This window comes from Emys orbicularis, chromosome 17 (assembly GCF_028017835.1).
Source record: "Emys orbicularis isolate rEmyOrb1 chromosome 17, rEmyOrb1.hap1, whole genome shotgun sequence".
NCBI classification, from domain to species: Eukaryota; Metazoa; Chordata; order Testudines; family Emydidae; genus Emys; species Emys orbicularis.
The window spans coordinates 3,758,692-3,784,281 of NC_088699.1; the positions used below are offsets into that span (position 1 = coordinate 3,758,692).

The window sequence follows — 25,590 nt, forward strand, 5'->3', positions numbered from 1 at the left end:
CCTTATGCTGGCCTCTCTGCAAGCAGCTGTTAGCCATGTTTTCAGACGGTGCTGAGCACGGTTTGCCCTTGGCTACACTTGCAGCTAAGCTGTGTCCAGCCCAAGTTCAGCTGCATCGGTTGCCAGCCGAGAGTCTCTTTTGTAATGAAGACAAAGCTTTTAATAGCAATCGTCAAATGACGCTGTCATAAGCCAGGCCTTGGCTGCCTGCTTTCTCCAAGTAGTGGAGAGCCAGGAAGATCGCTTACAGCAATGGAAAGCGTACAGCATGCGTGGTGATTTATCACAGCTCTCACACGCACACAGACCTTGAAGAGAGAGACGCAGAACAACTGATTTCACATCAGGGATTGTGGCCTTTCTGCACAACTGACTTGAGGGAACCTGTATTTCTGCTGCTGGATCAGTCCATTAAAAAGTACTCACCATGATGGGGCCGTGCAACCGATATAAGATGCATGCAGATTCTCCAGCAGCAAAATGTATCCAACCCAGAGTTAGCTCAGCCTCTTTGCACTTCCTGCTTTAACATCATCACCATTAGAACCTATATGGAACAGCTGGGGGCTTATCTAGACACTTGTTTTTGCACCAGCAGCACTGAAACAATGAACCTGCAGACCCCTAGTGAGAATTCACTGCCCTTGTTTCAAAAGGGACTTTTGCCAGTGCAGCTTGCCATGGTTCCCACGTCTGCACTAGGAGCATGGCTACACGTGCAGATGTAGAGCGCTTTGAGTTAAACCAGCCCTTGGAGAGCGCAGTAGGGAAAGCGCTGCAGTGTGTTCACACTGACAGCTGACAGCGCCCTGGTGTGGCCACATTAGCAGCTCTTGCAATGGCCAGAGAGAGCAGTGCATTGTGGTAGCTATCCCAGCATGCAAGTGGCTGCAACGTGCTTTTCAAATAGGGGTGGGGTGGGGTGTGACAGGGAGTGTGTTGTGTGTATGTGGGGGGAGAGAGAGTGGGTTTTTGGGGGGCCGAGAGAATGTCAGCATGCTGTCTTGTAAATTCAGACAGCAGCAGACCTCCCCTGCCCCGCCCTTCTCTCTCACACACAGCATTCCACAGTAATGGTTGCTTTGTCTCGGAGCAGATAAGCAGCCGTCTGTCAAACGGAGCTTTCCAAGGGCATATCCAAAACAATGACAAGAGTGGCCACTTGACTGAAGGGGATTATGGGACGTTTCCGGAGGCTGATCAGAGCGCAGTAATGCAACACCTCGTTCACCCGGACATCGGGGCGCTCCAGCGGGGGCGCAGCAAACGTTATTCCACTCGCTGAGGTGGGTACCAGCAGTGCTGTAGCCATGGAGTCCGAGCGCTCTACATGCCTTGCCAGTGTGGACGGGGAGTGAGCTAGGGCGCCCAGAGCTCCTTTAATGTGCTGTAACTCACAAGTGTAGTCAAGCCCTAGGGTTTGTGTAATGCTGACAGACCCCAGTCATCGGCAGGTGGGATCGGAATGAGTGCATGAGCCTCTACCGCATGAGCTAAAAGCCAACTGGCTAGTAGCTAAGGCTGTAGAGCAGACTCATTTTTAGCTCTCTCGCGACGTGGTCTCGGTGCCACTAGAGGGGACAGAACCCCACACCCAGAAGGTGTGTGGGTTACATTTGCACTGGTGCAGCTGCACTAGTTGAAAAGAAAAGAAAAGTGCAGGCAAGCCCTGCAACAAACTGTGGTGGAGAATGGTAGCGCAGACTGACCCTGGGCTATGCACCTGGAAGGCCTGAATGCTCATCCCAGCTCTGCCATCATGGCGGTGGGCAAGCTGCTTCGCTTCTCTGAATCTGGTCTGTAAAGATAGCAGGACTCGCCTGCCTCATGCAACTGCTGTGAGGATTGATCCCATCACAGCTGCAAAGTGCTCTGAAGGTGTCAAGTACTCAGCCTGAGGACTGAGGTTAGGGTTTTGTCATGGTTATTAGTAGTAAAAGTCATGGACAGGTTGCGGGCGATAAAGAAAAATTAACGGAAGCCCGTGACCTGTCTGACTTTTACTCAAAGTCGTGGGAGGAGGGCCTGACGGGGGGGCTGCCTGAAGCCCAAGCGGGGAAGAGAGCCCGAACCCCACTGCAGGAGGTGTGGAGGGGTCCAGCACTCACCGCTGTGGTGGCTGACAGCTCTGGGACCCCTGCCCCAGTGTCTGGGAGCTCTGGGAGCCCCACACCGCCCATGGTCGCTGAGAGCTCCAGGGCCCCCCACCAACTGACAGCTCTGGCCCTGCTGCCCTGGGGCTGAAGCCGACAATGTCAGGGAGGTCTCTGAAAGTCACAGAATCCGTGACCTCGTCTCCTTAATTACTACTAGTCAGTTGGGGTTGGGGTGCGGTAGTGTAATGAGGGAAATGCAGGGCCATTCCTTTGATGGGAGCAAGTGGCAGAGGGAGCATTGCAGGTGCTCAGGCGTTGGCTCAGACATGCCTAACACAGTTCCCCCTGCATTAAAATGTACCGTGGAAAGCAAACGTGCTTCAGGAACCTAGTCATCTTGGAGCCTGCACGGGGTAGGTGTGTCGCTGTGACCTGCAGGAGCTGGCTTCCTTTAATATAAATCAGGAGTTCCCCTCCCATAGAGCCTGAGCATAAGCCACTGAAGTCAAGGGGAGTGTTTCCATTGACTCAGGGACGCCCTCTGTTTTCATTTTATGGCCCAGTCCTGCTTTAATTTCTTATCCCCATGCCGTCTTGTCGCACAGAGCCTCCTCCCACTGCTAGTTTGGTCGAGTCTACACTAGAAAAGATTTGCTGAGGTAGCTATACTGGCAAACCCTACCAGTGCAAACACAATGTGTACCAATAAAAGTATTTTTGCCACTCTAGCTTATTCCAGTTCCCCAAATGAAATAAGTGACATGGCCAAAAGCAATTTTATGCCAGTATAACTACATCTACACTAGGCCTTTTGCCAATACAGAAATGCTGTAAAAAATTATCACACCTCTCATCCGACATTCCTATAACTAGCTAAAGTTTCTAGTGTCAACCTGGTTTTAGTCTAAGACACACAATTGGAGATTCGTAGTTTCAGTTGGCTACAGGAGTCCCTTTTGCTTTCTGTCCTAAGTTATTGTTTAGCGTTGCTGGGTGCCGCTAAACTGCTATCACGTTCCACCCCAGAGCTGGCTGCATTTAAGTGGTGGATTAAATAGCTCCTGAACAGTGTGTAGCGCACTTTGGATTAAAGATTCTTTAGAGATGTAAGTAGTTATTAATTATAAATAATTATCTTTGGAATCTCACATTTTGAACTTGACCAGTTTTGGGAGGAATCAATCTAAGCCCATTTGCCACACACAAATTTGGGGGAAATCTTTCAGTATCAGGTTTTGGTTTAACTCCCTGGACCTAGGCTTCTCCACTGTAGCCCCATGAACCGCATTCAAACAGTGTAACACAGTGTGTTCTCTAAGCTAATTGTTTCTGAATCTGTTAGTATGTGGCATTGTGCTGTTTCAGGACATTTCATAATGTGTGATAAACATTCTTAGACCCTATGTGGTCGTCATTTTGTAAAACAATTCCCTTTTTTAAGCCAGTGTGATGTCATTAGGGTTGATCATAAAACAAAACTGCTGTAATGTTCTACAGTAATATCCCCACATGCTGCTGTAACACCCTTGTAAGCCAAAGTTGTATTAATGTAAACAAATCCAGTGTTCATTCTGTAACCCAAAAAGGTTTGCAAAAAAAATCCGTTTTGCAACAATTACTGTAAACCTCCCCAGACGCCTATGGTGTGATCTGTGATGGTAAACTGGGGCGCTTGCAGACTTGTCTACTGATACATTCCTGGCGTCGGTTTTTAAGAAAGTGAAACCATCAGTTTCACACCTCTGAGTCCTTCCTTTGGTAATTAAAGTGGCGTGAAAACCTCAGTGCAAAACGAACCTGTTGAAGTTCTGAGCAACTGAGAAGAGGGGTTAAAATAAAATTATTTCTCAGTCACTGGAAGCAAATGCTAAACTACTCAGGGACTTAACATTGCACTTGCCCAGCAGCTGTTTGCTATGTCCCCTCCTGTACCAGTGCCATACAAGCGATGCCAGCCCAAGGAACCACTGCAAGCCGTAGGGCCCACTATGTCCCAGAGCAGGGAGGCTAGAATGGGCTGCAGTGTTCCCAGCTGGCACCTGTTCTGAATGTTCCCAGGCCGCTCTAGCCTGGGTGGCAGTCAGTGAGACACCAGTACAATGGGCACTGAACTCAGATCTTGATTCAAATCAGAATCTCCTGCAGATGCTTATCAGGGTTGTGGTACTATTGTGTTTCACTGTTATGTGCCACTGTATTTCCCAGGCCCCCTCAAGATCAGAAAGGAAGGGTGCTATCCGGGCCAGGGGTGTTGGAAAAGCTCCGAGCCCCAGCTGCCTTTGAGGGGTTTCAACTCCCCTTCCCAGGGGCTGGGTCTTATTCTTGAATGAACGACTGTTTTTCCTCTTCAGGGGTATGTGGCTTTATGGTGCAGGACTAGAGAAACCAGTGGTTTGTAGGGTCCAGTACAGGTTGCAGGCACTGGTCTTCAAATCAGTGACCAGACAGAGGAGAAAATGCCTCTCTCTGAGTTTAGCCCACGAAAGCTTATGCTCAAATAAATGTGTTAGTCTCTAAGGTGCCACAAGTTCTCCTGTTCTTTGTGCGATACAGACGAACACGGCTGCTACTCTGAAACCTCTCCAGAGTAAGCTACAGGCCCTGCAACAATGGGCTGGCCCCTAACAGCCGGTCCTAGAGGGTAAGTGTCAGGAAGTATGTTTGGAGCCGGCGCTCAGGACCCAGCAAGACCCCCACCAGCTCGGCTTTGCCTCTCCCGGCTCTCACTTGTATTCTGGTCATACTTCCTTTTACTCCTTCCTTGCCCTGCCACTGAGACCTGCTCCCCGCCGCCCCAGCGCCTGGCGTGCCGTGGGCACTACCGCCTCGGCCCGTCCGAGCCTCAACTCCGAGCTCGGGGGACTTGCAGCCTGAGCCGGCGCGGGGAGACCCAGCGGAGTGTGCGACTAGCCGGGCTCCGCCCCCCGCGCCGGGGCTCTCCGCCACCTGTGCGGGGCAGGGGGCGTCCTGCCGCGGGCCGGGCGGTGCAGCGACTCCTAGCTGGGGCATTACGGTAACTGCGGAGGGGTCCCCGCCCGGGCGCCGCTTCCTCCAATCGCGCGCGGCCGCCCCCGCCCCGCCGGCCCCATGTGCAGAAATAGCAGCGGAGCCGCGGCGGAGCCGTAAGTCTGCGCTGGAGCCGCTCGCCCCGGGGGCCGGCCGCGGACAGCACCCGCAGCCCGCCCGAGGGAGGGAGCGTCCTTGGCTCGCCGGTCCTGCGCCGCCCCGGAGACCGGCCGTGCCCGGAGCGATGCCCCGGCCCGGCGCGGGGACCCCACTGCGCCCAGCCCGGCTCCTGGCTCCGTGAGCGGGGAGTGATAGCGGAGAGCAGCGGAGCGCAGCGCCCTGGGTGGTGGCCCCGTGGAGGGGAAGCCCCAGCAGTGGCGCTGCCCCTCCAGGGCGCAGCAGATGTTTCCCAGAGGCGTTGCTGAGCCCAGCCACAAGGGGACCATGAGCTCCCGGCGGAGCCAGGGCCGAGCTGCGCCCACCGCCCACTGACGGGCCCCCTCCCTGGGAAAGACCATGGTAAGGGCTCCCAACCCTGGACTGGACAGAGCCACCTCCACGTGAGCATCCCGTGCCCTCATGATGAGCACAGCCTACATCGTGCTGGAGCTGATCATTGCTGTGCTCGCCATTGCCGGCAACGTCCTGGTGTGCTGGGCTGTGGCCATCAACAGCACCCTGAAGAACGCCACCAACTACGTCCTGGTGTCGCTGGCCGTGGCCGACATCGCCGTGGGCTTGCTGGCCATCCCCTTCGCCATCACCATCAGCATTGGCCTCGAAACGGATTTCCACAGCTGCCTCTTCTTCGCCTGCTTCGTGCTGGTGCTAACCCAGAGCTCCATCTTCAGCCTGCTGGCTGTGGCCATCGACAGGTACCTGGCCATCAAGATCCCGCTCAGGTAAGGGGTGAGGACGTGGGCACTTGGCGCTGCATGGCCCAGCGCCAGTGAGTGCCGAGCCCACTGGTGCGAAGCAAGGGGAGTGTTACAGGTGGAGGAACTGAGCAGTCAAGGACCGACTGCACGCAGGCAGGGGCTGTGCTGGTGAAGACGCTGTTGGAAGACAGGACGATGGGCTAGATGGACCATTGGTCTAACCCAGCAGGGCTATTCTTCTGCTCTTAAATGCAGGAGGCTTTGTCTGCAGTGGCTGCCAGGGGCCCAGGGCCAGACTTTCAAAAGCGCTCCGTTCCCGTTGTGTTGAAAATCTGCCCACCTGTTTTGGGTGCCTAAGTGGGAGCGGAGCTCTTTGGAAAATCTTCCGTGCCCAAGGCCACAAAGCTGTGGAGAGCTGGGAATAGCTGTCTAATCTACCTCGGTATTTTTATAGCCTCCATCAGTATAGCATCTGAGCACCTCCCAAGTAATGAAAAACAGACCAACACCTTTCTCCGGCTTCTCAGTTTATTTGAGAATAGCTTGATTAGTTTATAGTATGTTCTTGAACAATTCTCCACTCTGTTGGTAAGCTCAGCCCTTGCTGCCTATAGAGGTTGGGGCTGACAGTGATCTTATAAGTGAACTTACTAGTTACTGATAAGTCCATCTGTCACCTTCCACCTAGCTCAGAATCTCCACCTGCCCTTGAGCCCAAAATAGGCTGATTTTTTGTTTAGCTGTTCAGAAGGGATCGTTCTGCTCTGGGTTGAAGGGAAAGAGTAAGTGTACAAATGCTGAACTCGCATCTCGCTGAACACAGTGTCAGGCATTACGTCTAATCACCTTTTATCTAAGCAAGGAAGTGAGAATGTATAAATCATAAACCCAACAAGATACCAACTCTACAAACAGAAGGCGAAATAGGCAAATCACATTTCCTTAGCCCCAGCCACTGCACTAGCCAGTTCACACAATGTTCTGAGATCACCAGGCTCTTATTCCAGAGCAAATGTGCATCTGTTGAAAGTGCAACCTGCCTGGGGTGCAGGTGTGCTTAGGGTTTGACTATGTGGGTTCTGGTTGTTAAAAGAAACCCACAAAGTTTGATAACAAAAAGAAAAACCGCACAAATCAATCCTCCTTCCTCTTACCCCCCAATTGACAACTAAGAAACTAATCAAAATTGGATCACAATAGACCTGAATTGGTCTCACACTAGATCTGGGGACAGGGGAACATACTGGGCAAAGCATAGTAAATATATTCTTTATTGGGGCTAACACAGTGGGTTTGTGGAGCAGCCTCCCAGCATCTGGAAAAGTGCATCCAAAGCCTGGATTTTCAGGTTACAAGTGAAGAGAGTTTGTTTGCCTCACTTTTGTTGAGGGGTCATCTGTCCCTATTGCGCAACCACCACCGAAATTGGTCTGACCGGACGATGACTAGGATAGTGGGGGGGTTGGGTCGGGATTGAGAGGCATTAGCGGAGCTGTGTGTTGGGGAGTCCAGGACTGGAATGGCAAATGAGCGCAGGGGTTAGGATTGAAGAGCTGGGGGGGGGGGGTTCAGAGTTGGGGCATTAGGGGAGGCAGCAGGTTTGCAGTGAGGTGCATTGGCAAAGCTCTGTGGCTGCCTTTTGCCTGTACTCTCGTTTCTGGCGTCTCATTTTCATGAGCAAAACATGCACTCAGAAATAACTTAAAAAGGAATAACCATACTTGTCTTTTTCTATCACCTTGCCTTAAAGAATCTCAATGCACTTGACAAACATTCATTAATCATCCAACAGGTGATGTACAACTCTAATGGAAAACTGCAGCACATTGTGAGGGTATATGTGTCATCAGCAAATTGAATGGAAATTCCATGGTGTGTATTGTAGCTGGGGACAGATCTGAATCTTTAGTACTTATGGATAGAAGCATTTGAATCCTTGTCAGCATATCTGAAACTGGCTAATCATTTACCTTCCAGCCATGGGGGTAATCTGAGTAAATTGTTTTTTGGCTTCAGATAATGGTTTGGTGTCTGCTCCATTTATTTATTTTTTTTCTAAATTGATCTAGAGCACGGGAGCAGCTAAAAGGGAGTTTGATGGCTCTTTTCAGCCGGACGTTTAATCAAACCACCCATTGCGTGCAAGATGCTGTAGCGTGGGTTGTTAATTCTAACTCGCTGTCTGTGTATCATGACTCTCTTTTGTGGAGCTTGGCTGAGGAAGTTGAGTGGTTTTGAATATAATTGCTGCCCGGGTGGAAGTTTAGCTGAACATAACAGAGCAGGTGTTCTTGGGGGGATTATCGCGAACCTGATCCTGGGAGTGTAGATGGAGGTGGAAAACATTCCTGATAATTGATGACAAATGACAAGGCAAATATTTCTTCCACCTCTTTGTTTGTTTTTCTTCTCTGTTTCCAGCAGGTTTATTGTGCAACTCCAGGTTGGGTCAGGACTGGGTTTCTGCACCTCTTTGGGCTGCGATCCAGGGGCCTTGGTTACAAGGTTTAGGGAAATCTCCTAGGATCGATGTCCTCCTGAGCCAGTGCTAGACAGTGGCTCTGGGGCTAAGTGAATGAGACCTGGTCCACACAGCTGCCCTAGTTAGACACACATGCTGTTTCTGGAAGGAGAGTTTTGTTGTGGAAACAGAAAGCTGGCTGTTAAATTACAGGGGAAATGAACTTGCAGGGAGCTGTATTTCCAGCTAAACGGCTCGTTCAGGGGAGTGACTGACTCCAGAGATCAATAGTGAGCTGTGAAGTCTTTTATCTCTGGATTGGTTGTCAACCATTCCTGTTTGGTAGTTCCTGTGACAAGTGTGGCTGCGAAGATCCATCTCCCCTAAGTGTGGTCAGAGCTGGGGCAGGCTGGAAGCCAGCTGGTGTATTGCGGGGGGATGGAGATTACTGCTGCCCCTCTGCGTTAGGAACATACAGAGAAGCCCTTTGCTGGCTCCCCTTCTCTCTCCCATTGGGATTCCATTTCTTGTCCTCGCCTTCAAAGCACCACTTACGTGGGGCCCTGGCCTTTGCATGATTGCCCTCAGCAGGGGTAAGTGTCACCCCTCAAACCAGCCCTGTAACATCACACCGATGCCGTTTGCTGGGGGAATGAACTCTGCATCTTCGCTTTGCATTATCCAGGTATCTTTAATTGGCTCCCGTTAAGCAATGGGGGTGGGAAGTCCAGCATGGGGTGTCTGGAGTGATTGGGTTGGGAACTCGGGAAAGGCCAGAGAGTGGCTGGATTTGGAGATGGGGGCGGGGACTGAGCTGAGTGACTTGTGCCTGTCCTCCTATAAACTAGTTGCAAGAGCAAGCGCTGCTTGGCTCCACAGCCCAGGGGGCAAATGTCTGATGTGGGGAATGCCATCTATACAGCTAGAGAGAAAATAGTCACTATCCTCTCTAACTCAGGGGAGCAGCATTGCCCCCTATGCTCCAGGTATGGGCCCTTCCCTAGGGCCCAGCTCCCAAGGGCTGCTCCTTCACCCCAATGGTGGGGTATGAGTCAGGTACTCTGAAGCGCAGCATGGTCCTGAAGTTTCCCCATCTTGGGATATTTCTCTCCCTCCCGGAAGCAGCAGGACTCATGTGCCTTTGTGCTGCTAACTGCATCTAGACATGGAACACAGGAATTGCCCAACGGGATCAGATCCCTGGTCCATCTAGTCCAGTTTCCTGTCTGTCGGTGGCCAGCATCAGCTGCTTCAGGGAAGGGCCAAGAACCCACAGTCGCAGGTGTGGAATAATCTGCCCGTTGCATAGGTGTCACCCTGGTTTCTGACAGAGACTGTCTTAAGCCAGGAAGCACAAGGGTTAATATCCAGAATGTGTTAACAAGATTAAACATTTATCCATAGAAATGCCCAGTCCCTCTTTGAATCTTGTTAAGCCTTTGGCCCCACTGACTTCCTATAACGAGGAGCTCCCAGCTGAATCACGTTGTGAGAAGTATTTTCTTTTACTGGTTTTGGGTTTCTGACCTTTTAATTGCACTGAACATCTTGTTCTTGTGTTCTGCGCTTAGTCTCCTGTCTCTGTCCAATTTGTTCTTTTACAGACTTTGCCATGTCCTCTTTTACACGTCTCCTTTCTAAGGTAACCATCCCATCTCTCTTCAGAGGAGTTCTACGGGGCCCTTCGTCATTCTTGTTGCTCTTCTGAGCCCCCTCTAGTGTATCCTTTGTAAGATGGGGGTGCTGGTGAACGGGGCTGGGTTCACTACCTGCTGCGGAGTTTGGAGTTTCTCCTTTGTTCATTAGCACGGGAAGGGCGCAGGGTCCTCATCTGCTTGGGTGCTTTGCTTAAAACACGCATGGTGGCTTCTGGCAAGTGGGCTGCTGCTTCCCCTTCCTGTGTGCCTGCCTGCTGTCAGTGTGGGAAGGCATCTTGTTCCTCTTTCTGCCCCAGCCCTGCTGGGTAGTGCAGGAAGCACCTTTCCTCACGAATGTATCGATACCTAGGACATCTGGCGACAGGCAAGCCCAGGCTGTGTAGCACCCATGCGGGTTGTGCTCTACGCAGGGAGCAGGCAAGTGTGTAAAGCCCATCAGCAGGAGGGCAGGAGTTTGCTGCAGTTTCTGTGGGGAAGTTTGTGCCAATCCTGTTCTTCCTCAGGGTGGATCCCAGCCGGAATGTAGGAAGACAAGGCTCCGTGTTTGGGGGCAGCTCCGCTCCGAGCCGAACACAGACCCCTCCTATCGATCTGATCAGGATATCTCAGTACCACGGAGCTGCTGGTCAGCCTGGTCGCTGCCCCTGGACATCACATGGTGCGTCTGCAAGCCCAGAGAGCTGCACGGCGAGGAGAGGAGTCACACAGGCTGCAGAGGCAGGGCTGGGCATGAAGCACAGAAATGTGTCCCCTGTGACTGCTCTGCCATGTCCCTTTTAAATCCCCAGCACAGACTTCGGGATGGTGAGAGAACACAGCAGGCCACTGCCATCAGCCACAACCTCCCGCCCCAAGCAGCCAGCAGGGTGCTGCAGATGTGCCAGGAATTAGCAGCCCCAGCTGTGTCTTCCCTCCCCACCTGTTTTACAATTCAGAGACAGGCTCAGGGGCTTTGCAAGTGCTAAAGAGCAGATTATTGCTGCTGATCCTGTTAGTGACGTCAACCCCATGGCAGGAACCGCAAATAACCTGCCAGTCCATTGTGGCATCTTCCCTCTTCCCCCGTAATTCTGTTTCTGGGACCACCAGGTTAACAGCGTGAACTGCACATCTAGGCCCGGGGCAGAGAAAGCATTGCCTTCACCCAGCCCCTCCCCGCTCTCACGTACGCAGAGACTCGCATATCCGCAGACATACTCCCCGGCACAGTCACACTCGCCTGTGCACGCTGTATTCTCTGTCCCACTCGCTCCCACCCGGTGGTACCATGGATCACAGACGTGTGTGCGGTGTTCGAGGGATGACTGGGATGACTCCCACCATGACCCTGTGGGTTCATCAGAGTCATTGGGCAGCATCTGGTCACTGGCCACTTGCCATGCATTGCTCAGCTGGTCCCTGCCAAGCAGCTTCGGGATCCGGCCCCTGCTTGGGGTCACGCCCTGGGACGCTGGCTGGGTTTGAGCGGTGCCAGATCTAGTCATGGGAGGGAGGTACCTGATTCCTAAGGCTTCCCCAGTCAGCTGAAATGCAGGGAGATTCCAGCTGCTCAGCTGTGCTCACCCAAGGTGTAACTAGGTTGTGTGGGATGCTGGTCAGGGCTCCGTGGAGGGTGGATTGGTCATGGGGCTGGCATACAGAGGGCTGGGCTGGGAGCTAGGAGGCCCAGATGCCTGCTGTTTTTGTGGGTAGCCAGGACTAGATGAGACCTTTCCTGAGGCTTTTTAATGTGCTGTTTGACTAGATCCTCCCCTAGCTAGGAGAAGGACTTGGATTGTCTATTGCTCTACCATCCTTCTGACCACTCTGCTCCTCGCTTGGCTGTAGTGGGACATGGTGTGTCTGATAGGTGATGCTGTAATGGGGTGTGGGCAATGTGTTGGTGCTGCACTGCCCCCTACAGGCTAGAATCAAACCAGCTCAGCTGTGTATCATAATTCCCCTACTGCTAATGGCTGTTCCTTTAACTCAAGCAGCAGGGATCTGTGCTGTTGTAGCAAGAAGATCTGAGTTCTTTGCCTGCTGCTGCTGTGAGGTTTGGAGTGGTTAACTCACTGCCTTGGGCACTAACTGGGCACCTAGAGTTGGTCTCTGAAGGCATCAGCAGGCCAGGGCGCAGTGAGAAGCACAGTGACAGCCGTGCGGGTCGTACATGGCTCTAGCCCCTTTGTTCTCACCCCTCCCAGCCCTGCAGTCTCAGACAAGGTCAGCCACACAGTCCAGCTCCAGGAGTAGGAATCTTCCTACAGTGAGAGCAAGTTAGGGAGTTATTCTCATATTCCTGGGAGCATCCCTGAGGGTTACCCTGCCAGCAAAGCCTGACTAAAGGAATGGGGGCGTGGTAGCTGTATTCATAGAATCATAGAACTGGAAGGGACCTCGAGAGGTCATCTAGTCCAGTCCCCTGCACTCATGGCAGGACTAAGTATTATCTAGAGACTATCCCTGACAGGTGATTGTCTAACCTGCTCTTAAATATCTCCAATGACGGAGATTCCACAACCTCCCTAGGCAATTTATTCCAGTGCTTAACCACCCTGACAGGAAGTTTTCCCTAATGTCCAACCTAAACCTCCCTTGCTGCAATTTAAGCCCATTGCTTCTTGTCCTACCCTCAGACATGAAAGAGAACAATCTTTCTCCCTCCTCCTTGTAACAATCTTTTATGTACTTGAAAACTGTTACGTCCCCTGTCAGTCTTCTCTTTTCCAGACTAAACAAACTCATTTTTTTTCAATCTTCCCTCATAGGTAGTGTTCTAGGCCTTTAATAATTTCTGTTGCTCGTCTCTGGACTTTCTCTGATTTGTCCACATATTTCCTGAAATGTGGTGCCCGGAACTGGACACAATACTCCAGTTGAGGCGTAATCAGCATGGAGTAGAGCGGAGGAATTACTTCTCATGTCTTGCTTACAACGCCCCTGCTAATACATCCCATAAGAACGGCCATACTGGGTCAGACCAAAGGTCCATCTAGCCCAGTATCCTATCTTCTGACAGTGGGCAATGTCAGGTGCTTCAGAGGGAATGAACAGGACAGGTAATCAAGTGATCCATCCTCTGTTGCCCATTCCCAGCTTCTGGCAAACAGAGGCTAGTGACACCATCCCTGCCCATCCTGGCTGATAGCCATTGATGGACCTATCCTCCATGAATTTATCTAATTCTTTTTTGAACCCTGTTATAGTCTTGGCCTTCACAACATCCTCTGGCAAAGAGTTCCACAGGTTGACTCTGCGTTGTGTGTTGATGTTTGCCTTTTTTTTTGTTTGGCAACAGTGTTACACTGTTGACTCTCATTTAGCTTGTGGTCCATGAGCTCCAGATCCCTTTTTGCAGTACTCCTTCCTAGGCAGTCATTTCCCATTTTGTATGTGTGCAACTGATTGTTCCTTCTTGAGTACTTTGTATTTGTCCTTATTGAATTTCATCCTCTTTACTTCAGACCATTTCTCCAGTTTGTCCAGATCATTTTGAATTATAATCCTATCCTCCAAAGCACTTGCAACCCCTCCCAGGTTGGTATCGTCCGCAAACTTTATAAGTGTACTCTGTATGCCATTATCTGAGTCATTGATGAAGATATTGAACAGAACCGGACCCAGAACTGATCCCTGCAGGACCCCACTCGTTGCGCTCTTCCAGCATGACTGTGAACCACTGATAACTACTCTCTGGGAACGGTTTTCCAACCAGTTTTGCACCCACCTTATAGTAGCTCCATCTACGCTGCATTTCCCTAGTTTGTTTATGAGAAGGTCATGCGAGACAGTATCAAAAGCTTTACTAAAGTCAAGATATACCACACCTATTGCTTCCCCCCATCCACAAGGCTTGTTACCCTGTCAAAGAAAGTTATCAGGTTGGTTTGACACAATTTGTTCTTGACAAATCCATGCTGACTGTTACTTATCACCTTATTATCTTTTAGATGTTTGCAAATTGATTGCTGAATTATTTGTTCCATTATCTTTCCAGGTACAGAAATTAAGCTGACTGGTCTGTAATTCCCCAGGTTGTCCTTATTTCCCTTTTTATAGATTGGCACTATATTTGCCCTTTCCCAATCCTCTGGAATCTCTCCCGTCTTCCATGACTTTTCAAAGATAATCACTAATGGCTCAGATATCTCCTCAGTCAGCTTGAGTATTCTAGGATTCATTTAATCAGGCCCTGGTGACCTGAAGATATCTAACTTGTCTAAGGCCTTGTCTACACTACAGGGGAAATTCGATCTAAGCTACGCAATTTGAGTTACGTGAATAGCATAATTCAAATCGATGTCGCTTAGATCTACTTACCGCAGGGTTGGGGGGCAAGGGCAAAGTTAAACACATGGGGGCCAGATCTGTGGAGTGCCGCTGGGAGTGCTCAGTGCACAGCTCCACATGTGATTCTTACCCTGATGCTGCCCCTGCTTGTTCCCACGGTGAACATTAGCTTCCACTTCAGGCTGTGGCTTCCATCGTCTCTTTGCTTGAAAGGCTGGGTGATCTCATTCCCATGTCAGTGCCCGCCCCGTCCTTGCACAATGGCGCTAGGAGCACGTGGGAGGGTTTGGGTGTGTTCTCTAGGCTGTCTAAGCCAGGACTGGGTAAGGCTCTTCCATGCAGAGCCTCTGTATCTCTCAGTCCAGCTGTGCTTGACAGCATAATGCATGGTCGTGTTCCGTTACACCGGCTCCTATCTCCTGGTTATAAGGAATTATGGGTAAAGAGAGTCTTGGTCTGAGTTGCTACAGGAACTTGAGCCCAAGTGACAGAGCCTGGGGAAATGGATCTTATTAACAATAATACTTAATGTGCTGATTGTACCTTCCATCCAAGGCTCTCTAAAGGCCCTTAATGCATTAGGCCTCACCTCCCCCATGCAAGGCAGGGACATGTGATTGCTCCCCCATGTGTCACAGGGGGATAAAGGGGAAGTGATTTGCCTGAGATCAAACAGCAAAGCTGGGAATAGATCCGGGATCTCCTCCCTCTGTGCTTTGACCACTAGACAGCACTTCCCCACACTCACTCCCATTTCAGATTCTTTCCCTGTTAAAAGAAAAAAGTGGCTTATTTTCCCACCTCCAAGTTGCCACACCTGCTTTAATTAAAATGTTCTACCAGGAAATTCCAGTTGAGCTGTCATCTTGTTTCCATGGGAGTCCTCGGGGCAAGCCAGCGAGAAGCAACGATGCTCAGTCATATGGTTACAGAACAAACAAACAGAGCAGGATGCTAAATACAATTGCACACAGATAACAGGAATCTGAGGGTTGATGGAGCAGTTGCTCTTGCTCTCCTCCACTAAAGGGGCTTTGAAAACTCCACTCTGTTGCTGCAACACTTGAAATAGGAAGGCCTCAGTAGTCATAGTTCGTTTATATCAGAGCAATGGAGCATTTGGTGCTGTGTTCCTGCAGGGCCCTTTCGCCCAGGCCAGCAGGGGGCGACCAAGTTAATTAACATCCTGCAATATCGGCGTTGGACAAAACGGGCAGGGAGATAGGTGCGCTGAGAGGACAGGAGAGCACAGGTTTTCTCCACAGAGTTTAGTGCACCAAGGGCTGTGGAGCTAGAGCAGGGCTGAGTCGGACTCTAGGGTCTGTCTTGCAGCATTGGGTTCTTGAGGCTCAGCGATGTCCCTTTGACAGGGACAGTCTTGTCTCCACACTGAGATGTTCGTGACTTGCTGTCGGGATTGTCCGAGACTGGAACTGCTCAGTCCAAGGTCTCGTCTGCACCGCGGGGATTCAGTGTCACTGCTCCAGTGCAAACTCCTAGCACAGACCTGAAAAGCAGCAATTTCCACCAAGGAGCTCATCTCCGCTCCAAACAGCGTTCGCTCAACTGGGGCAGTGCCTGGAGCAGGCGTCCGGGCAGGCTCGGTTTCCGCTCGAAAAGGCAAACCCTCCTACTGCAGGCACAGTGCTGCTGGTAAAACCGTGTCTGGGTTACTGGCTCAGTGACGCCGATATAACTGCATTGACGCTAGGGCTTGTGCCAGTATAGACGTGTACAAAAAACCCTACTGCTGTACAGTAACTCCTCACTTAACGTCGTCCCGGTTTTCGTTGTTACGTTGCTGATCAATTAGGAAACATGCTCGTTTAAAGTTGCGCAATGCTCCCGTATAACGTTGTTTGGCAGCCGCCTGCTTTGTCCACTCCTTACAGAAAGAGCAGCCCGCTGGAGCGAGCTGGTGGGGGCTTGGAACCAGGGTGGACCGGCAGCCCCCCCCCATCAGCTCCCCTAAGTTCCCTGTGCAGCAGCCGCCCAGCAGGCTATCAATTGCCGGGCAGTTCAGCTGTCCCTTCCCCACTGCCGTGTGCTGCTCCTGCCCTCTGCCTTGGAGCTACTCCTGGGAGCCTCCTGCTTGCTGTGCAGGGGGGGAGAAGAGGGGTGCTAATGTCAGGGTGTCAACCTCCCGCCACTCCTGTACCCCATCTCCACAGAGCAGGGGGGATACGACAGGGCTCAGGACGGAGGGAGCTTGCAGGAAGCAGCTGCTGTCTCAACTTGCTGATCTACTTAAAAAGGCAATGTACTTAGAGTGGGGTCAGTGTACTTAAAGGGGCAATGCGCGTCTCTCCCTCTCTCATGCAGTGTGTGTGTGTGTCTCTGTCTGCCATGCTGTGTCTCATCCCTCCATTCGTGCTGCCTTGTAGAGTGTGAGGCTACATTAACAACTATGTGTTAACCCTTGAGACTCAGCCGAGTGCTAGTTCATCATTTAGCAGTAAGGCATCCCCTGGGAAATATCCCTCCCTCTTCCACCCTCTGACTTCCACCTCAACCAAGCTTCACAATCATCATTGCTCTGTACAGTATTGTTTGTTTAAAACTTATAGTGTGTGTGTGTGTGTGTGTGTATATGTGTGTATAGGTATATATAATAGTCTTTTGTCTGGCAAAAAAAATTCCCTGGAACCTAACCCCCCTCTTTACATGAACTCTTATGGGGAAATTGGATTCGCTTAACACCGTTTTGCTTGAAGTAGCATTTTTTCAGGAACAGAACTACAGCGTTAAGCGAGGAGTTACTATATTGGCAAAGGTTTCTAGTGTAGACTTGGGCTTAGTCAAAGCATGTAAGGGCAGGAGCCCATCCCCTTCCTGAGCCAGGGACGACCCAGAGGCCAGAGCTGGAGCTGCAGGGGGTTGAGTGGGAGGCTGTCTTACAGTGGTGAGTGGTGATTAATGAGCCTGGAATGCTCCAGCAGGGCCAGGGAGAACTCGGGGGTGGAACAGTAGGGTTACCATATTTAAAAATTAAATAAAGAGGACACTCCACGGGGCCCTGGCCCCGCCCCAACTCCGCCCCTGCCCAGCCCTGCCCCAACTCCGCCCCATCCCCAAAGTCCCTGCCCCAATTCCACCCCCTCCCCTGAGCGCCCCGCATTCCCCCTCCTCCCTCCCAGCCACGCGAAACAGCTGCCCGAGCGCTACCAGCTTCACGGTTTGCCGGGCAGCCCCCAGACCTCCAGACCCTGCGCCCCCGGCCGGGCGCTTCCCCTCTCGGGCTCCGGCTGCGCTGGGGAAGCGCCTGGCCAGGGGCGCAGGGTCTGGAGGTCTGTGGGCTGCCCGGCAAACCGTGAAGCCGGTAGCGCTCGGGTAGCTCGGCTCTTCAGCTACACAGAGCTGAGGTGTCTGGGGGGAGCAGCAGCAGCCGCCGCCGCGGGGGAATCCGCCTGTAGCTCGCAGCCTGCCGGAGCTGCTCTAAGGTAAGCAGGGGACTAGTATTTTCCCGGACATGTTCGGCTTTTTGGCAATTCCCCCCCGGACGGGGATTTGAGGACCAAAACGCCGGACATGTCCGGGAAAATCTGGACGTATGGTAACCCTAGGAACAGTTACTTAAAAACTGGGCTCCGTGTTAGAAAAACAAAGCAAGTGTTTAAACAAACGCTCTCTGACGCCCTGCACCCGCACAGCCTCCCCAGCTCTGCTGCAGCCTCTTACCCCAAGGAGTTTACAGTTTCAGAAATACAATAGCCAGCCCCTGCCTGCTGCTTTACAAACATTGATTTTTTTCCTCATCATATCCACCTTACAGAAGGGGAAACTGAGGCACAGAGGCCAAGTGACTTGCTCTTGGTCATACAGCGAGGTGGCGGTTGAGCACTGTTCTCAATGCACTAGCCCAGAGTGCCTGTAGGTAGTTTGGTGTGAAGGGTGTGACAGGGTGGATTAGTGCAATGCTGGGAGAGAGACCTGGGGGCGCTGGCTTAGTCACCTCCCATCTCCCTGCTCCTAAGCATTCAGAGGGTTCTGTTTGTACAGCCCCTGTTGCACAACTGGGGCTCCTAGGTGCTACTGCAGTAGAAATCAATGATCATGAAGTGTGATGTGCCAAAGCACAGTAGCCAGCGGGTAAAGAGCCCCCTTCTGTTTGGCAACACAACTTGTGGTGTTGGACAGATAAAACAATCAGACCTGGCTCTGCCTTTGCTAACCTCAGTGTTACATACTCAGCAGATTCACTCCAAGGGCATGGACAGGTGCCTTTGACAGGACCTAGCGGTCTGGTCTGGGATAGATGCTCCTATGTGGCGTCACCAGTGGGCCCAAGCTGGTCTGTGAAAGCAAATGCATTTTGCCCCTGGGATGTGACAAAGTGAAACCGGGGCCATTTAGCTGGGAAACGGCTAGTGAAATAAACCGCTTTTGCCATCTGTCCTGCTCCTGATGGTGCAGGAGCCGCATGCAGGTGAGATGCTGGTTCCCTTATGCCACAGAGAAAAGGCTCTTCACCAAACCAGGTGGTGTAGCAAAGATGGCAGTAGTGGGAGAGGTGCCTTTACTGGTTCGAGGCCGGAGCAGAGATGCTGCGTAACAGCAGGATGATCCCAGTGGCTGGGGATGGGGTTGACATGTCCAGCAATGAGTCCATATCATTGAACAGTGGCAGAGCTAATTATCTACTAATTGATTATTAAACCTCCCTACCTGTGTAAAAGGAACCAATCTATTGCCAGGTTGTTTAACCACAATATATCACTCTTAAATAACCAGCTGGTATTTACATTACAGTAACTCTTGTTACTTCTAGGCAGAGACATCAAGTAGTTTCAATATTTGCTGTGGGTTAATTGAGCAGCTTTAGGTGAGTAAATTTACTTTAATACTTCCCTGTGTAATAATAGCAAACCTCAAAAAGAGAAGGGGATTTGATCGGAGCCTGTTAAAGGAGTTTTCAGGACTTAGGACACCCCTGGCCCCTTCCTGCTTCTAGTTCTCAGAAGAAACCTCAATCCAAAATCAGTTCTCCTACAGTTATTTCCCCCCCTCCGTTGTGCATGGGGACTGGTTGGTTATTGTGGGGTTGTGCGCATATTGGGTTGTTAGTGTAGAGTAGTTCCTAGGCAACGGGCTGCTGACAACAGTTTTGAAAGAAATAGAGCACGTGTATCCTGATCTCAGGCTTGTCCTTACCTTTAAGCATGTGCTTATCTGCATTGAAGTCACTTAACCACGTCCTCAAGTTCTTTGGCCCAGACCTTCAAAGGGCTTTGATTTCAGTGGGAGTTGGGTGCCTAAATACCTGTGAGGCTCTGGACCTTTGTCCAATGAGGACCGTAGCGATTTGTTTTTTGGGGGAAATACGGATCTAAAGGGCCAAGGCTTCCTTGAAAATATGGGGGGCGAGGGAGGGAGAGTAAGTCCAGGTTAGGACTGCAGCTGACCTTGCTGAGGGCCATTGAAATATCTGTCGAGTCTGTTAGTTAAGACTGAACCTAGGTGATCAGTGAAAAACGGTTTTCACTGAACATTTCCTGACTTCGCTTTGGCCCCATTCCCACCCTAAGGCCGCGCAGCAGGCTATCCAGGGCCATGCAGGCGCGCAGCCACAGGGGCCTGGGCTAGAGAGGAGCGAGGTAGGGGGCGTGCAGGGCCGCAGCGGGGAGAGGCGCCTCTCCCGGCCCCAGAGCTGCCATGGTGTAAGAGGGCTGGGGAGAGTCCTCTCACCCCGGGGCAGCCTGAATCCCTCATCCCTGGCCGCACCCACAGTCAGAGCCCTCACCCCCCCATGCACCCCAACCCTCTGCCCCAGCCCTGAGCCCCCTCCCACACTCTGAGCCCCTCGGCCCCACCCCCACCACACAGCACCTCCATATTGGTGCACGTAACAACATTCATTCCGCACATGGATGTAAAAAAGTAGAGGGAACATTGTAATCCCTGTTTGTGTCTGCTTCTTGCCAGCATCTGAGTGATGCAACTTCCTCGCACAAATGCTCCTGGACGGCACGTGTTAGTTTGTGCTGCTCCTGCAATCGGGGAACAGAACCAGGGTCTTTCAGCCCAAACACAACAAGGCAACACAGCCCGATCACAGTGTTATTGGCAGTCAGTCCATAGAGAGGCAGGAGGTGGTGGGATGAGTCTGAGGCATTGCAATGTGCTCCTGCAACACCCACCAGCAGAATGAAGAGTTCGCTCCAGGGGGCAGAGGGTTCACCGCCAGCCGCTGCCTCTGCTGTCACCGCCACCAGCTCTCTCCTGAGCCTACGCGGCCTGCAGCTGTTGGCATTGTTCTGTTCTGCCTCATGCAGTCAGTACATTTTCCATTCTCTTCCATGCACGGGCAAGAGGGCTCTGGTTAAATCTGGTTTTGTCTCTGCTGGTTAAGAATGAGCAGCACTCAAATAAACAAGCCATGGTTGCAACTGCTCAGAAAGCTACGTGGCTGCTTAATTCACTTTAAAAACCTTTGGCAGGAGCCTTATCTCCATGGAAGTGTCCGGGGGCAGCAGCAAATGGAAGAAGACTCATCGGGGGTGTTTTCAGGGAGTGACAGCACTTAACGTCACATGCCCAGAAGCAGCGTGTCCGTCAGTGGCCTCATGACTCACTGGGTTTCAAGACCCTTTGGTTGATGGGCCATGTCTGCTTTTCACTACGCAGCCTAATTTGTTTGGAGAGAGACAAGCAGGCCTTGGGGAGTGCTGTGCTGCACACCACCCCTGACTCCCATGTTCTCCACCTGTACAAGCCCCATTCCCCTCTGTTATTACAGTAACCTCACAACACCCATGGGAGCTGGGTCAGAGGAGCAAACTGAGGCTAAGTGACTTGCTCAGGGTCACACAGTTGAGTAAGCAGCAGAATCAAGAACAGAACCAAGGAGCCTGCTGCCCAGTGTCCCGACTACTGTACGCTCTCCCCTCGGAAGGGTGTTGAGATCCCCCCCATAGAGCAGTTCCAGGTTGGAGAACAGGCAGTTACACCGTGGGCTCAATCTCTTTTAATCAACCGTTAGTGATGCTGGGATTTTCCAGGCTGCTGATCCAAACGAACACTGAAAGTGCCCAGCTCTCGGAACCACAGCTGGGGTCTTCCAGCGGGGCCCCAGCACGCTGGCACTCCGAGTTAGTGGATACTTTTGGAAATGTTGGACATAAACTCGCTGGCCCTGTGTTTATCCCACCTGTGAAACAGGGGCAGTAATTCCCCAGCCATCTGGGGCACTGGGAAGTTAGCGGGAGAATGGAGCCCAGATAGCTTCATGCAGCAGAAGATATGGGTATAACGCATGGCTTGTAGTACGCATCCCTTCTCTTCAATCTCTAGCCTAGTGCAGCACGTTAAAGCCCAGACACACCTGCGTGATGCTGCTGTTTCCTGTGGTCTGTATTTGACCTGTACGCGCCGGACAAATCTGGCTGAACTGGGACCGTGTGTGTGTCTGTCTTCCAAGAGGACACCGAGCTTGCTCCAGTGCAGTTCACACGCAGCATGTACAGCTGCAGTTCTGTGGGAACCCGGCCCCCTCCCTCCCCAGCCAGCAGAAAATGAGAATGTTTCTCTTCCAAAAGGCAGGGAGAGGAGTCCAGAGTAAACAAGAGCAAAGCGAACAGAGAGAGGCATGTGAAGCCGGGGGGGGCTACATTATGAATGCAGCCTAATTGGCTGTACACAGGACTCTTCCTGGCCTCTCAGATTCCTTCTTGCCTCAGGCTTCCCTCTCTCCCCCAAGACCTCCAGAAAGCAGGCTTGCCGTAGCGCTGAGCTGAGCTTGGGGTCTGTTCTAATTGTACCCAGAGCAGTTGGCCTTGCGCTGGTTTGCTGTCTGGGTTTTCATGGGATCTGGCTGTCAAGTTTTCTTTCTTTTCAAGTTCCCAAGCTAGTTTTCTAGCTTGGGACAGATGCAGTTCCCTTGTGGGGCAGCGGAAACGAGGCTGTGTAAAGTGCTTTCCTCCCTTGTGCCCCAGGAGGAACCGGGACTCCGGTGTGGGATTAATGGGGTTCCAGAGCACAGTGATAGCAAGACAGGATTCCCTACCTAGTTTGAGAATCCTGCTTCAGGGCCCCTAGGGCTTCAGCTTGGGCCAGGGCTCTGAGCAGCTCCGTAGCCATCAGAGCTTTGTGAATGCTGATTGGTAAAATGTAGGCACCTAGGGGGTTAGACGGCAACTGAGCAGGTGGAAGTAGAGGCCTAAATACCTTCGTGGAGCTGGGCCCTAGCAGCCTAAGAGTATGTCTAGAGGTGGGAGTACAGCCCATGCAGGTAGACCTGAGCTAGTGTGAATGCCACGGCAGTATAGGCTGCAGCATAGTTTATAGAAACCTGCCTGGACCCTGGGTACTTACTTGAGTGGCTAACCCGCACTCAAGTCCATGCTGGCATGGCTTCGCTGTTCCAGGGAACTGCTAGTGTGGATGTGTCTACAGGAGCTGCAGTCACGCCTCCGACTGCAGTGTAGACATACCCATCTCATTGAAAGTCAGTGGGACTTAGGCACTTTGGAGCCTAAGTCACTTTTGAAAAGGGGACTTAGCTGTCAAAATCACTTAGGCCTTGCAACGGCTTTTAAAAACTTGGGCCTTGGACTATATTCTACAGACAGGCCTCTGTGCGGTGCTTGTCCTTTGCATGTGTTTATAGATGTACGGCCATGGTCCCTGTGAGGCTGGGAGCTGACATGACCCCTGTTCTGACAGGTGGGGAAGCTGAGGCAATTACACAAATCCACGTTTGTAAAACCTGCCACTCGAGCCATCAACAGGCACTTCCAATTCCTGGTGCTGTGCAGCCCTTCCGGGTGGTCTGGTTATCCAGCCGCAGAAATGCTGTGTGGGCTGCAGCTTGGCGCACACAATCCAATGAGCCCATTGTTTGGGGTTTGCCGTTTCCATAGTTTCCACACATTTCTACTCCCCCTGTTAATTTGGCAGCTGGGCACTAGGGCGGGATGTCACATGACTGGAATGCTGCTCCATCGGACGAATCCTGTATAATGGAGTTAAAAGCTGTGGGTGCCACTGCAGCTGCCGGTTGTCTTGGGTCCATTCCATCCCCCGGGACACCCCAGTGCATTCGAGGGACAGGTTGAGGTGGGGCCGAGGTGATGAGACACAAGGTAACACAGTTAATCCCAGAGCCCCGCTGAGGCCCCCGTCAGGGGCTGCCACTGAGACCTCACAGGAACGTGATCAGATGTTGGAGGTGAGAATTAAATCGGCTCTTGTCACCCCTGCTCTATGTATCAACTAGCGACTTGATTTTGGTACCTGGCAATTTTGATCATGAGGGCCAGACCAGACTGAAAAGACGCTGTTAGTTACTGCAGGATCGTTTCATTAGCTTAACAAGTGGCACCATTAATCTCTACAAGCTCAATGTAATCAAGTCCTGGTTATGTCTGTACAGGCCAAAAAGCAATGAAGGCGAGAAAGATGAAGATGGGCACCTAGTAGGAATTTTCAGTGCTGGGTGGGGCTGGACAGCTCACGCTGCTGCTGTTGTTTAAGCTAGCTTGGGTATGTCTACATGTGGCGCAGTCACACCTCTGACTGCAGCAGAAACGTACCCTTAGGCCTGTAACCTGCAGGAATTTATATAGTGACTGTGTACTTACAAAGCACCAGCACACAAACTGGATCAGACTGTGGAGCTGTCCTGTCTCCAATAGCGGGCTTCACCTGAAGGCAATAATCCACTCCTCCTCGGCGTGTACCGTGTAAGGTGGGGGGATGTGGTTGGGTGGGGGGGTGAAGAGGCCTTGCATGCAGTCTGATCTTCATTTCCCTAAGCCTACCCTTCTCTCAGGCGCAGAGGGACTGGTGTGCTTAGGATTGAGCTAACTAGTTGCTCAGTGGGAATGGAGTCTGACTGGGACTGCTGAAGTAATCTTGGCCCACTTTCTAGCGTTCGTTCGCAGCCACACTAACTCTCCTGATTTTCAGGACTCAGCTGATCTTGGAAAAGGAGAGGCCAGGGGACGTGTGAAACTGTCACCATATGTCTGGGAACATTGGAAGCTCTTAGCTGGGACTATCCCATGTGTTACCCCAAAGAGGTGGGATTATCCCCTAGTAATGTAGGCCAAGAATATAGGCCTAGAAATGGTGGGTACCCACCTAGCGACACCTGAAAGGGGTTGATTTTTCAGAGGGTGGGTGCTCAGCACGTGCTGACAATCAGGCCCCTGCAAAGGTACCCCAAATCACTAGACATTTTCAAAACCGTTTCAGCTTTGATCTACAGAGGTGATCAGTTGTGGGGTTTTGCTGGGCGGGAGCGGTGGGGCTGCTGCAGCCTCGTCTGGGGTTACCTTGCAATTGAAGCTTTCAGAGCTGTGACTGCTCATTTATTTCATGGATTGATTTGTTTTTTGTTCTTGGTTTGTAGATACAAGAGCCTGGTGACCGGGAAACGGGCAAGATGGCTCATCGCCGTGCTCTGGCTCCTGTCCTTTGGGATTGGACTGACCCCACTGATGGGCTGGAACAGAGCCCCTGATGGGCAGGAAAACGGTCGCTGCCAGAATTCTACTAATAGCTCGGCGAACCAGCAGGGCTGCTTAATAAAATGTCTCTTTGAGAATGTGGTCACCATGAGCTATATGGTCTATTTCAACTTCTTCGGCTGTGTGCTCCTCCCACTCTTCATCATGTTGGGCATCTACATCAAGATCTTCATGGTGGCCTGCAAGCAGCTGCGGAAGATGGAGTTGACGGGTAACTCCAGGACTACCCTCCAGAAGGAGGTCAATGCGGCCAAGTCTCTGGCCATCATCGTGGGGCTCTTTGCCTTCTGCTGGCTGCCCCTGCACATCCTGAACTGCATCACCTACTTCCACCAGGACTTTGCCCACAACAAGCCCGATTGGGTGATGTACATGGCTATCATCCTGTCCCATGCCAACTCGGTCATCAACCCCATTATCTACGCCTACAAGATCAGGGACTTCCGCTGCACCTTCCGCAAGATACTCACCAAGTACATCCTCTGCAGGATGGAGGACGTCCCCAAGGGCTCCAATGGCAACATCCGGCACCTGACTGTCAGCAACCTCAACTCTGCTCCTGTGTTTATCTGACCGTGCCTGTCATCCTGCAGCCTGACCCTGACCAACCCGACCCTCCCCACTCCTTGTGCCTATGTGGACCAGGATCCTGATGAGTCCCACTATATAATGTACAGCTGTATTTTTTTTAATTTTTTTATTTTAACATAGTGCCTCGTAGGGGAAAACATGTCTGGGGAGGCAGTGCCC

General features: G+C 51.8%; 1 protein-coding gene across 1 annotated transcript; it reads left to right on the forward strand.

The window, feature by feature from the left end:
• The first annotated feature begins 2,682 nt into the window (after positions 1-2,682).
• ADORA2B (adenosine A2b receptor) lies at positions 2,683-25,413 on the forward strand. Its single transcript, XM_065418423.1, has 3 exons — positions 2,683-2,692; positions 5,668-6,004; positions 24,723-25,413. Exons 1-3 carry the CDS (start codon positions 2,683-2,685, stop codon positions 25,411-25,413), a joined length of 1,038 nt encoding a protein of 345 aa, XP_065274495.1.
• Positions 25,414-25,590: the final 177 nt, after the last annotated feature.